A 13,348-nucleotide genomic window follows, 5' to 3' on the forward strand; every position below is an offset into this window, starting at 1 on the left:
CAGGCTCTCACCTGTACGCTTGCGCAAAAGTGGGCGCTGATGGGTGAGGAGTGGGACTGAAATAACGACATCCGCAGTTCTCAGTAACGCTCGTGGTAAAAAATACTTTATTGCTCTGGTTAAAAATAAGATACAAATGACTTGGCACTGATTTAAAAAAAAAAAAAGCCTGTAGAATGAATAAATGAATGAATGAATACATACACGGCGAGGGCAAGCTTTGACTAAGTCCTGTGTGAGATAGAAATAATAATGATTTTGAAGGTGTGAGAGGGGGCTGCGGTCACCAAGGCCTGGTGCTGCGACGTTCATGCAAGTTTCGAATGAACCTGGCGTTGAACATGTCCCCACCCATTGTCCAAGCCTGGGCTGGTGGAACCTGGGCCTGTGGAGGAACTGTGTGCATGGGTTCCTCCCCAGACCCATGCTGTGACAAGACCTGCTCCTCAATGGCACACCTAGTAGGTGGGAGGGAGATGGAGAGTGGGTTACACGGGTACTAAAGTGAGGATTAAGAGCACAGCTTCTTCAAGGTCTGTCAGGCTCTTGTGAGGAGGACAAATGATGGGGTATGAGGCTGGAACCATTGGTGCTATGTCCAAACCTGAAACCCCACAGAGTGGTGCTAAACGGAAGCACCAGAGTTGAACCTATGGGGAAAGAGGCTTGTAGGATGTTAGGTGGAAGGCTTTGTGGGAGGAGCTGGTTTCCAGTTCAGAGAGTGAGATTTAGGAGGAGGAAGTAGCTGAGAATGATGTTAGAAAAGGGGTCAGAGGTGGTGAGAGGCTGGCAGGGAAGGGGCTCAGACCTCACCTATTCTCTGTTTCCTGTTCCCCCTGCTTCAGTTCTTGGTTGCCTGTGGAAATACCAGGCATGTATATGGGAAGGCTAGAGTAGGTAGTGAATATGGCCTATTTGATTTGAGGGTAAGGAGATGAGTAACTTACCTGTATTGGGACATGAGGAATTCAACCGCCCGTGGCGGCTATAGCTGCAGCTTTGGGCTACCAGCCCTGGGGGAGTCCCGCTGTAGAAGAAATGTGAAATGATGGGGAAGAGGCTACAGGATGAAAGATGAGTGGGTATGGAGCAATCAGGGGAGAAGAATAAAAGAACAGCACAGGAACAGAGAGGGGGTAGTTATCATTCCTATGGGGTTTAATACAAGTTGTGCCCCAGAAAAGGGAAGGGAGAGCACTGTATACCCCAAGGTTTTCTGGAGCAGTCCTAATTTGCTGCTTTATTATTTCTAGTTGAGGCAATGTGCTAACCGTAAGGTTAAATGTGATCGAAATCATGTTATAAAAAGATTCAGGAGAATTCCCTGGTGGTCCAGTGGTTAGGACTCTGTGCTTCCCCTGCGGGGGGCACAGGTTCCATTCCTGGTTGGGACATTAAGATCCCACAAGCTACACAGTGCAGCCAAAAACAAAAAATGGATTCACATAAAGGCAAAATTTTGCTGAACCAGGTGCTCTGATGTTTTGAGTTGGAAAACACGTTTACCTTAATTATGGGATATCTTAGCCAGAGGGGAAGAGGGAGTGGCAAGGCTGAATTTAGGAAAAGGATTGTCTTGAGAAAGAGATCAAAGGATTTAGAGAAGAATAATCCAAGAAACAATTAGGGGATTGTTATCAGAAGGCAATTAATTGGCTCCTAGAGATGTTAGTAAATCTTAACATCTCAGCAAGGGCTGGCCTGGGTAAACAGTAGGAGTTACTAGAGGGAGAGCTAAAGGTTTATGGAGAGAATGGAGGAATAGATACAGAAGCCTACATGGAGGGATCCAGTGACTACATTAGAGGAGACAGAATCTGCAGGAGAAAATCCAGCAGTGAAGATGGGGACAGGCAGACACCAGATCCTGCGAGGGGAGCTCTAAGCCTCCTTGCTGGAAGATCTGCAGATCTCAGAGGTGAAGAAGAGGGCCAGAGGTCCTGAGATCCCAGGAAAATACAGGGTGACGCACAAACGAGGCTGAGACCTTAAGGTTTGTTTGTTTGTTTTTTCATTGAAAATGTCCATTTAAAAAACACAAAAGAGTTCACGCTTTATTCAGACAACACTGAGAGGGAGAAGAAAAAGGAGGAGTGAGTCAGAAAAGAGGGAGATCCTGCTCCCAAGGATTTGGGGGAACACAGTAGGGGTACCTGAACTAGCACACATCCAGAGGGTAGGGAGGGAAAGGATTTCTATAGCCTGGGTATGGAGCAGGGGAGGATTCTTGCTATGGAGGAAAGAAGAGAGGAAGGCCAGAGGAAGAGTTCCCCCATCATCATCAAGACAATCTCACAAGACAGGAATCTATCAGTATATCTAGCTACCGGGGAGGAATGGATGTAAGAGGGTATTCCAGGAGCTAATAGAGCCTTGAAACTCAGGCTTAGCTGCTGAAACTTGGCTAAGAGTGATCCTAGGGTGTTGGCTGGGATCTACTGCCAAGAAACAGACTCCTTCAGAGAACCTGGACCTAGGGAGGTGGTAGTGTCTATAGAAGCGTGATGAGTCTAGAGTCCCACAGCAGACATCAGCTCAGGGGTCCCGACAGATTAACACATACATGAAACGTGGAGATTAAGAGTTTGGCAATGTTGAGTGGATCCCGTGGGGAGCTGGTAAGTCCCTGTCCTACCTGACTGGACTGCTATGAAGCAGAGTTCGTTCAGTGGCTGGCGTCAGCAGGCTGATAGGGTAGCTGCAGCCGGTAGCACAAAGCAGTATTAGAACTACCAGCAGACAGTGTAGAGGACTACAGGAGTTATTCCATGGACAAGACTCTTTTACAAAGGTTTCCCTGGCAGAGGAGGCCTTTGGACTTTCCATGATGTTCTAGAATCTGACAGCAAGCAAGAGTGTGCTTCTCTGGATAATTAGTATGAGCTGCCCAACCAAGAGGCCTGGCAGCAAATCGGGCTGTCTGTGGGAGTGTTCAGAGCCCAAGTTAGGAGAGAAGGGCTGCTTTCTGTGGTAAGAAAAGCTATGAAGTGTTAGGCCACCTGGGACCCTGACCACCCAGTTGTCCAAGAAAGGGGTAAAGGGAATCCTACGGGTTCTTGTCAAGTCCCCCTAGATGCTGGGGGATGCAGTGGGAGACTGGGTCTGGGGTTCTCAGGGAGAAGGGTCTCCACCTTCGCCAGGTCTCCCAGGGAGGGGAGGGGGTTAGCAGTCTATCAGTATCGACTCTCATCAGAGCGGGGAAGAGAACTGGGGAAGGATGTTATGGACAGGAGAGGGGGAGAGGGAAAATGGAGGGGAGAGAAAAACAGAAAGAGAAGTCAGAGGTGAAGAGAAAGCTGGGGAGAGAAATAAAGGAGAGGCCCAGTCCCTGCCTGCCGGGGTGGGCTCCCGCCACACAAGGCACTGAGCCGGGGCCAGTGGCTCCCCAGGCTGTCAGAGACCCTGCCCCCTCCCAGCAAGTGTTAAACCACAATTTCCCGCCCCTCCCACCAGTGGGTCTGCGTTCTTTCTAACCTTCCTCTAGGCACTAGCATCCCTAGGCTCCCCCGAAGTCCTATTCTGCTCCTTAACTGTAATTTATTTCCAGACTATTTCCACAGGTATCTTCCAGTATATTCTCAAAACGTCTTAGGAAGTCTCCAATCCTCCTGTCCCAATGCTTCATGTCTCTGATTTACACTGCCCTCTGCCATTTCTAACCGCCCTGTCTGACAGTCCTGAGGCTCCCTAACTCTCCAGCTCCTGTTACCTGGTGCGGCGCCGCTGGGCAGGGCTGCCCCCAGGGTCAGTAGCAAGCAGAAGGCGGGCGGTGGGGTGTGGGGGGCAGAGGCGCAGGGAACGCAGCAGCTCCTGCTCTGGCACAAAGGGGCGGAGGGGGCCCCGTTCTGGTGAGTTTCCCAGGCTGCTGGAGCGAGGGGGTGGGTGGGCTGGAGGAGTCGCACGGCGAGGGGCCCTGTTCAGGGGCCACGGAGGCTCCACAGCTACCTTCAGAACTGGCGGAGGGAGAAAGCAGAGCAAGACAGAGAAAGAAGGAAAAGGACAGGGAAGGGAGTTGTGAGAGCCAAGATCAGGGAAGGAAAAAGAGAAGTCAGAGCCTTAGAGAACAAATGCTTCCCCTGGGTTGAGGGCCCCAGGCCCAGACCCCCCAGCCCAGTCTTACATTCTCGGTCACTAGAGGAGTATGGCTTTATGTCTCCCTCTGCTCGCTTGGGTGGCAGCTTCCTTGCTGGAGCTGGGAGTGGAGAGGACACTGAGGTAAGCATGGGGAGACACACTGTGTACCCTCCTCCTGGCCACCACCCCCGCGACCCCAAACCTCTGGTCCTTGACACCACAGTTCCTCCTGGGCAAGGAGACGTCAGCTCCGCCGCGGGAGCAGCTCTGTGGCAGTGCCATCACACCAGAAGGGAATTTGGGGGGAAGGCTGGAGCATTTTGAGGAGAGCCAGAAGGAGTAGGCCGAATGCAGAGTTGGGGGAAAGATCCGGGGGAGACTCTGGGGCCTGGGAGGTACAGGAGAAGGGCGGCCAAGGGAGGCAAGCTCTTACTGTCAGTGGGCGCTGTCAGGCACCCCTGGGATTCGGGGGCAGAGGAATGGTCCCAGCCGGGCCAACGAGGACCCCAGGTCCCTCTAGATAAGATGGACAAAGCCCTTGGTTAATCAGGAATTGCTGTGGAGAGGTTAGGGGAGGTTGGCGTGGGGCAGAACCTCTCCTTCCAGGGCAAAGATAGAAGAGATTTACATTTTATTAGGGGGGAAAAAGGGATGAGGAAAAAACACAGACATCTGGAAAGGAGCTACCAGAGAAAGTAAATGGGAGGCTAATAGACTATCCAAGCTCAGCCTCTGCGTCCTCTCTTTTCTACTTGCCCTTCCCTTTCCCTCTCAAGAGGTTCTTTCTCCATCATGTGTGGCAAAGGAGACTGCCCAGTGGATCCAGTTAAGCTTTAGGGTCCCCTCCCCTGTAGACCTGGTCTTCACTGTCCTTGTTGGCTCTCTCCCTCTCACAGCCTTTGGTCAGTAGGAGCTAGACGGAGGGGAGGTCTTAGAAATCAAAGCCAGTCACAGACATGAACTGCCTCTCCATGCCTGATACTGGTAGATGCTAGTCACTGGTGACACTGTTGTCTGGGTGGTGGTTTCTCTGTTTCCTGGCCACAGAGGAGGTGAGAACTAGCCACAGAGCAGCTCCTTCAGAAAGGGGGCCCTTCTGTGCAGGTGTGCACTGCACAGCCAGCAGAAGGCTGCACCCCTCCGCCTTGAGAAGGAAGAAAGGATAGGACTCAGCCTGGCAGGGAGCATGTGTGCGGATGAGGATGGAATGAGGAACCTGGGCAACATTTCAGTACCTCCTAGGCTAGGTTTCTCCCTTATTTGGTTGGAAGTGTTACAAATTCTGAGTGTTATCTTCAGAAATTAGTATTTAAGCTTTGGACCATTCACGTCACTCTTCTATGACTGGAAGCAGAAGGGGAGACTGCACTTGCCTGTCGCTCACTGGCTGACAGAGCCTGAGGGGTTTAGGGAGGAACATGACTCTGGCCTATTTTGATGGGCCTGCAGCAGGAAGAGGCTCCATCAATGTCTACGGTCAAACAGGCTCCCAGTGAGCTTGCTTAATTAAAGTCTTGCCAGGTGTAAAATACACTGAGCTCCCATGGGTAATGTCTGCTGGAGACTTGGGTTGCTTTAGAATTCTCTCAAATGGCCCACAGATCACACACTGAGCTCCTGGTGGCCTCCAGAGTGACTAGCCATCACAGCACTACAGATCCACCCATTCAATGCAGCTTTACCAGCGGGCATAGGATCGAGCGCAGCAGCACGAGAGTGTCGAGTTGCCCTCAGGGAGGTAGCAGGGGGCCCTGTGAGGAAGGAAGCGGCGGTGCCCCTCAGTGAGGGGGCGGCGTGGGGGGGGACCAAGAATTCACCTATTTCCTTCCCCCCTCACCCCGACTGCTTGACCAACACACACAGGTGAGAAAACTTACGATGCTGATGGGCAAAGAAGCCTTCGAAGATCACAAAGTTGTTCACCTGTAAGATGAAACAAGAGAAATAATAGCTGTCTGTTCAGCTACTCAGCACATACTTGGGTATAGAACCCTGAGCTAGAAAAACCACAGCAGGAAGAAAAGCCAGCCTTCCTGTCCTTGTTGACAGACTCAGTCAGAATTTTAGGACCTGACAAGCTGATCCTAAAGCTGGACTGCAAAGGACCTCAAGTAGCCAAAATAATCTTCAGGATCAACAAAGGAATAATAAATTCGGGGAGGATTCACACTTCCTAAGTTCAAAGCTTACTCCAAAGCTATGGTAGTCAAAACAGTGGTAGAAACACAGGATAGGCAAATAGACCCTTGGAACGAACAGAGTCCAGAAACAGTCAACTGATTTTCAATAAAAGTAGAAGACCTTTCAAAAGGGAAAGTATAGCCTCTTCAACAACTGGTGTTTGGACAACTGAATATCTACATGCAAGATACTGAATTTGGATCAAAGAATAACTAAAAATGGATTAAAGGGGGTTCCCTGGTGGTCCAGTGGTTAAGACACTGCACTTCCACTTCAGGGCCATGGGTTCAATCCTTGGTTAGGGAAGTTCTGTGTGCCATGGAGCGTGGCCAAAGAAAATAAAAAAGAAAACAAGAAAAAGATGGACCAAAGACCTAAATGTAAGAGCTAACACTATGAAACTTTTAGAAGGAAACATTAGGGAAAATCTTGATTACTTCGGACATGGTTTAAGAAATAAATGGTGTATTTCTTAAATAGGACATTGATTTCCTATCAAGAAAATGAAACCCCATAAACAAGAGGACATATTTGCAAATCATATATCTAATAAGGGTGTTGTGTCTAGAACATAAGGAACTCTTCCAACCCAGGAACAAACAGGCAACAAACACAATTTAAAAAGGGGCATGGACGTGAACATTTCTCAAAGAAGAAATGCAAATGGTCAATAAGCACTTGAAAAGATGCTCAACATCATTAGTCAAAAGGGAAATGCAAATCAAAACCACAAAGAGAAACAACTTCACAACCATTATTATGGCTATTATAAAAAGAAAAATAACAAATTTTGGTGAGGATGTCAAGGCACTAGAGCTACCATGCATTGCTGATGGAGATGTAAAATGCTGCATTCACTGTGGAAAAAGTTTCTCAGTTCCTCAAAAAGTTAAACATCGGATTAACCATATGACCCAGGAATTCTACTCTTAAATACTCTTAGATATATACCCAAGAAAACTAGAAATATACATGCTTGGAGACATGGCTGGCCCAAAGCTAAGTAGCTACACAGGGGAGAACTGGGACTCAAACCCCCGACTCCTGATTCTAGCTGAGGCATGTCGGTCAGGAATACAGTGTAGTCATCAGAGTGGGCTATGGGTTCAAATTCAAACTCTAACATTAGCTGTGCACACTTGGTCAAGTCCCTAATCTACATAAACCCAAAATGGGGTCAATAAGACCTACCTCAAAGAAATGTACAAGGATCAACAGAGATAATGCAATGTAGATACCACACAGAGCTCATGAAACATTAGTCGTTATGATACTGTATATCTATCTATCTATGTCTATACACTCTATTGGAGAAGGAAATGGCAACCCATTCCAGCATTCTTGCCTAGAGAATCCTATGGACAGAGGAGCCTGGTGGGCTGCCATCTATGGGGTCATGCAGAGTCAGACATGACTGAAGCGATTTAGCATGCATACACTCTACACTGCCCTGCTCTTACATGTTACCTGGGTAATACATTTGATGCCAGATACTGATACTATGTTCCTTCTGTTGCTCTCTGCTGCCTCTTAATGGAGAAATGATGTCCTGCACATTCTAAGCAGACCCTGTCTATCTCCTGCCTTGACCCTGCTGTAATGTCTACCATGACATTATTCGCCTCCAACAAGCATATGCTCAGCACTCCAGCCAAACAAAACACTGCTTGCAGTGCCCTGAAAAGTATATTAAGACCTCTCTGACTTTGCTCGTTTCTTCCTGCATGAAAAGCACTTTAGCCTGTCCACTTCTGTCCCCCTGACAAACACTTTTCAAGATTAAGTCAAGTCTCCCTTTACCCAAGTAAGCACTCACTTTATGCTTCCTCTGTAAGCACATCAATGAGTCTCATTACAATGGATTAACTGTCTGTGCTCCTATCCAAGGCTCGCTTGTCATCCCATCCCAAGCCCACTCAGCAACACTGCTTCAGCAGTTCTCTTGATTTTCTCAGTTCTTCCCACTTTCTCTGACATCATCAAATTTTGAGTCATTCTTATGCTGTTTGTTCTTATGCAGCTAAGAAGAATCAACTCTTTTGATCCATAGCCCTCTCGAGCTCTTGCTCTATTTCTGTTGACCTTAAACCAGGATTTAAGAGTCACCTATTCTTGCTGTCTCCAGTTCTGAGCTTCTTAATCTCTTAAACCAGGGGTCCCCAGCCCCTGAGCCACACAGCAGGTCCATGGCCTGCTAGGAACCCAGCCACATATCAGGTGAGTGGTGGCAGGCGAGCCGAAGCTTCATCTGTATTTATACTGCTCTTCATTGCTCCCATTACTGCCAGAGCTCTGCCTCTTGTGAGATCAGCGGCAGCATAATCAATGTAATGCGTGTGAAAAATCCCAAAACCACTCCCCCCTTCCCCCACATCCACTGGGTCCATGGAAGAATTATCTTCCACAAAGCCAGTCCCTGGTGCCAAAAAGGTTGAGGACTGCTGTGGCCTAAACTCACTCCATCCAGGCTTCCACCCACCACTGTGCTGAAACTGCCTGTCAGGATCACCAGTGGCCTCAGGCAGCTAAATCCAATGGTCACTTCTCAGACCTCTTCTTACCTCATGGATCAGCAGCATCTGACTCAGTGAGCCATTCCTTCCTTCTGCAAACAGTTTCTTCACTGGCCTTCCAGGTCACTTCTAATTTTGCATCTACTTCACTAGTCACTTCTGGGCTGCATTTGCTGCTACTTCTCTCCCAGACTTTCTAAGAGTGCCTGAGGGCTCAAGTCCTTGGATTGATAACTCACTCCATGGTGATTCTCATCCTGTCTCGCTGCTTTCAAGTATCGTACAGGTGCTGAAAACTCTCCACCTGAAACCTCTTCTCCCAACACTATGGGAGCAACCAACTGTGTATTGAACCTGAACTCGCCACAGACATCTCCAGTTAACATACTCAAGGTGGACTCTACTATTTCCCCCTCCAAAGCTGCTCTACCTTCCATCTCAGCTGACGTAATTTCATCCTCCCAAGTGCTCAGGCCAACAACTTTGGGATCACCCTTGACTCCCTCTCTTTTTTCTCCACAATGAGTCAAGAAACCTTATTTGCTTTAACTTCAGAATACCTAAAATCTGACCTTCCCACCTCCACTGCCACCATCTTGGTCTGAGCCACCACCATTTATCATCAGGATTGTTGCTTCGTAATCTGCTTGCACCCTCACTCCTCTACTGCGTATTCTTAACAAGCAAAGTGCTCTGGTTTAAAGTACGTCACATTAGGGACTTCCCTGGAGTCCAGTAGCTAAGATTCCACATTCCCAGTTCAGGGGGCCTGGGTTCAATTCCTGGTAGGGGAGCTAGATCCCACGTGCCACAGATAAGACCCCGGATGCCACAACTAAAGACCCCACAGCCTTGACGGAAACCTGGCGCAGCCAAATGAATATTAAAGTAAGTCCTATCATATTTCCCCTCTGCTCAAACCCCTATGATGGCTCTCCTTTTTTCACTAAGAGTAAAAGCCAAAGTTTTTGCAATAGCCTGCAGGGCCCCAAGTGTCCTTCTTTCCCTGTTACTGCTCTTATCTCCTCTACAGCACTCCCCACTCACTCACACTGCTCTAGCCACACCAGCCAAATTTCTAGGCCCACTCCACCTCATGGCCTTCACACTAGCCATTTCCTCTGCGTGGGATGCTCCCCCTCCAGGTATTAATGGCTCATAGTCTCACCTCTTTAAGTTACTGCTCAAGTGACACTTTCTCAGTGAGGCCTTTCCTGCTTATCCCATTTAAACTTGCAATCACACACATTCCCATCCTCACCAGGGCATTCCCAAACCTTCTTACTTGCTCTTGTTTTCCTAGAGTGCTTATCGACAAGAGTATCTACTTGTTTATTATGTTTGTCTGCCCAACTAGAATATAAGCTTTGTAAGAACAGAGACTTGTTTCTGTTTTATTGAACCAAGTATTCCTAAAGCCCAGAATACTGCTGGGTGCTCAACAAATATATGCTGAATAGACAGACAGTATTAGCAACATTATATTGCATCTACTTACAAACAAACCACATTCCCCCCAAATAAACCAAATCTCTCTGGGGACAGGGAACGTATATTGTTCTGAGCCCTTACTAAATTAAATCTTGATTGACTAAGTAATGGACTATGTGAAAATGAAGAGATGAAAATGAACTGACTTATGTTTGGGGTTGGAGAAGGCAATGGCACCCCACTCCAGTACTCTTGCCTGGAAAATCCCATGGATGGAGGAGCCTGGTAGGCTGCAGTCCATGGGGTCGCTAAGAGTCAGACACGACTGAGAGATTTCACTTTCACTTTTCCCTTTCATGCATTGGAGAAGGAAGTGGCAACCCACTCCAGTGTTCTTGCCTGGAGAATCCCAGGGACGGGGGAGCCTGGTGGGCTGCCATCTATGGGGTCGCACAGAGTCAGACACGACTGAAGTGACTTAGCAGCAGCAGTAACTTCTCCCCTGGAGAAGGAAATGGCAACCCACTCCAGTATCCTTACCTGGAGAATCCCATGGATGGAGGAGCCTTAAGAGTCGGACACGACTGAGTGACTTTTTACTTACTTTACTTTTACTATGTTTGGGATATAAACATGCTTTTAGGTGTACACAACAGTCCAGGATGAAGAATAAAAATAGATGAGATGATAATGAAACAGCTCCAGGATGAGAGATGGTATCCTCTGATCCCACCCTGAGCTTAGCTGTATAAAAGAAGTCCTATACAATGGGGAATAGGGACTGCTTGGAAGGTACCTCTTCTTTGCCCCCCAAAGACTAGGTAATTCAGTGGGAATGCTCAGTGGGGATCTATTCTCTGAAACTTCTAACCTGTGGGACGGTGGTCTCCAGGTTGTAGTGTTTATTCAGGAACTTCAGCAGCTTCTGGGAGGGTCTGTCAATGGCCAGTTGGTGTGGTTCAACTCGCTCCTTCTGCAGGGAACAAGAGACTAGGGTAGGAGAAGGTGTGGGGAAAGCAGGCCAACAGGAATCCTGGGAAGGATATGGGAACATAGTGGGGGTGGGAGGATGGGAGGCAGGGCCTCTGGGAGGACTGAAGGCCTCTGGGAAGAGCTGGCAAAGAGATAAGCAATACCTGCAACATATGCTGGAAGAGTTCTCGTCCGTGGCCATGGCGTTGAAGTGATTCATGGATGTAAAAGTCCAAGATGCAAAGTGGTTCTACCTCATTGTGAGCCTCACGATCATCCTAGGAGGTAAAAGAACAACAAAGATTTTCTAGGGACTTCCCTGGCGGTCCAGTGGTTAAGAATCCGATTTCTAATGCAGGGAACGAGGGTTTCATTCCCAGTCAGGGAACTAGGATCCTACATGCTGCAGGGCAACTAAGCCCATGCAACACAACTTTGTTCTAGAGCAATAAGAGAAGCCCATGCCCCACAAATAGGAGAAGCCCCTGCATTGCAACAAAGAGCATGCACCTCAATGAAGATCCAGAGCAGCCAATAATAATTTTTAACTTAAAAAGATCTTCTAGGACTCAAACATTACTGCCACCTTCCGACCTCCAGCGCTTCTGTTCTCAGAAGCCAAGGCATATGAATTTTCAGTTTCCAATGACACTTACCAGTACAAAGAGTTTCTTATATCCAACTTTAAGAAAGCCAACAATGGCTCCTTTTCCAGCCCTGTAGGATGGAGAAAATAACAAACTGTAGTGAGCACCTATTTGGAAGAGGTAGAGTCAAAACAGGGAAAGGGGCTGGGGGAGGAAGGAATTAAGCACAGGATGGAAGAGCACTTGACACTCACGGCCGAGCTGAAGTATCTTTGAGTATATACATAACGTGGCGATTGCTCTGCATCCTGGATGCACTGGTTATGGGAGCAGGAAGATGCTGGGCCTGCCAGGAATTTTAAGGCAGACTTTCTACAAGTCCCTTCCAAAGGACCCCTGCCTCCCTTACCGGCTGTCCCCAGAGGCCTCCCCTTTACCACATGTAGACTCCCCAGTACCTTAGCAGAGGCCTTGCCCAGCTCATCTACAATGGTCATAATTTGCTGCTGCAGATCAACACTACAGAAAGAGAGAAGAGTCAGATAGTCACTGAGTTAAAGGGTCCTGGGCAATCACTCCCTGGGAACTTGGGCCATAACCCCAGGTCAGTACTTCACGCCCTCCCTCTATCTTGGTCTTCCAACCCTATTTCCCACCCTACTCTGAAACCCAAACTTTTGCCACACGTCTTTTCAGGGTGGTACACTCCCTTCTCCATTAAAATTACTGTGGGGAAGCAGGAAGGGCAGGTCAACCATATCCTTCGGTTGGGACCACACAGTGGGCCAAGCGGTGAAAGGTGGCAGATTCAAGCCCCGATCAACCCCACAAGGTCTAGGGTCAAAGGTCACCAAAAAGGCGAGCCTGGACATCGAAAGGAGTGGTCACTAGTCAACGCGAGAAGGGGGCGTGGTGCCTGGACCAGGTTCCAAGAGGAACCGGGAGAGAAGGGCCGTGGGGAAGATTTGAGATGTCACCGGGCCGGCGTTGTGGTTCCGGGTCGGCGGGCCGGGGGCCTTAGGTGCTGGTCCAGCACCGTGATCCGCTCCGGGAGCAGCGCGTCCACATCGAACGGGAACTCCATGGCCCATTGTGCGCGGTCGGACCCGCCCCGCGCGACGTCACTTCCGCCCCTCCCACCGCAATCTGTATTTCCCCTGCCGCGCCTGCAGGTCCCCAGGGGACCGCCCCTCCCCGCGCTCCCCTCCTCCACCATCCGCCTGTATCGCAGCAGCTGGCCCCGGAGACCCCAATCTTCTTGCCAGACCAGCTGTCGCTTAGCAACAGCACTCAGCCCATCCTCGCCTCCCACGGCAGCGGGCGCCACAGCAACCCATTTTTGGGGCCTAGTGTCTCATTCTCCAAACCTTTCAGCCCCTCAGTGAACAGCTGACAATAGTGAGAACGCTGTGCCTCCGGCATAGGGGGCCACAAGTGATCAAGAGAGAATGGTACAACTGCTCATTTCAGGTGCCTTCTGGTCCCAAGAGCCCAGAGGCAGGGTTGGTTCAAACCTGACCACCCCTCTCCGCACAGCAGCACCCACTGCCCACTCCCTCACCAACCCCAACCCCCACCACAGCATTCATT

General features: G+C 49.2%; 1 protein-coding gene across 8 annotated transcripts; it reads right to left on the reverse strand.

Moving 5' to 3' along the window:
• Positions 1 to 85: 85 nt before the first annotated feature.
• ATAT1 (alpha tubulin acetyltransferase 1) lies at positions 86 to 12,868 on the reverse strand. 8 transcript variants are annotated; one of them, NM_001276323.1, is made up of 13 exons: positions 12,736 to 12,868; positions 12,217 to 12,277; positions 12,013 to 12,104; positions 11,828 to 11,888; positions 11,336 to 11,449; positions 11,071 to 11,172; positions 5,952 to 5,997; positions 5,757 to 5,825; positions 4,121 to 4,192; positions 3,710 to 3,953; positions 948 to 1,027; positions 814 to 856; positions 86 to 458 (listed from the first exon to the last, which is right to left on the reverse strand). In NM_001276323.1, the coding sequence occupies exons 1-13, from the start codon at positions 12,840 to 12,842 to the stop codon at positions 284 to 286; spliced, it is 1,266 nt and encodes a 421-aa protein (NP_001263252.1). In that variant the 5' UTR covers positions 12,843 to 12,868; the 3' UTR covers positions 86 to 283. The 8 variants fall into 8 exon arrangements, 7 of the variants coding, with proteins under 7 accessions (NP_001263252.1, XP_059736444.1, XP_059736445.1 ...); XM_059880461.1 differs by having other exon boundaries at positions 90 to 458; positions 12,610 to 12,850; XM_059880462.1 differs by lacking the exon at positions 12,736 to 12,868 and adding an exon at positions 12,486 to 12,603 and having other exon boundaries at positions 90 to 458.
• Between the last annotated feature and the right edge of the window lie 480 nt (positions 12,869 to 13,348).

This window comes from Bos taurus, chromosome 23 (genome assembly GCF_002263795.3).
Source record: "Bos taurus isolate L1 Dominette 01449 registration number 42190680 breed Hereford chromosome 23, ARS-UCD2.0, whole genome shotgun sequence".
In the NCBI taxonomy this organism is placed as follows: domain Eukaryota; kingdom Metazoa; phylum Chordata; class Mammalia; order Artiodactyla; family Bovidae; genus Bos; species Bos taurus.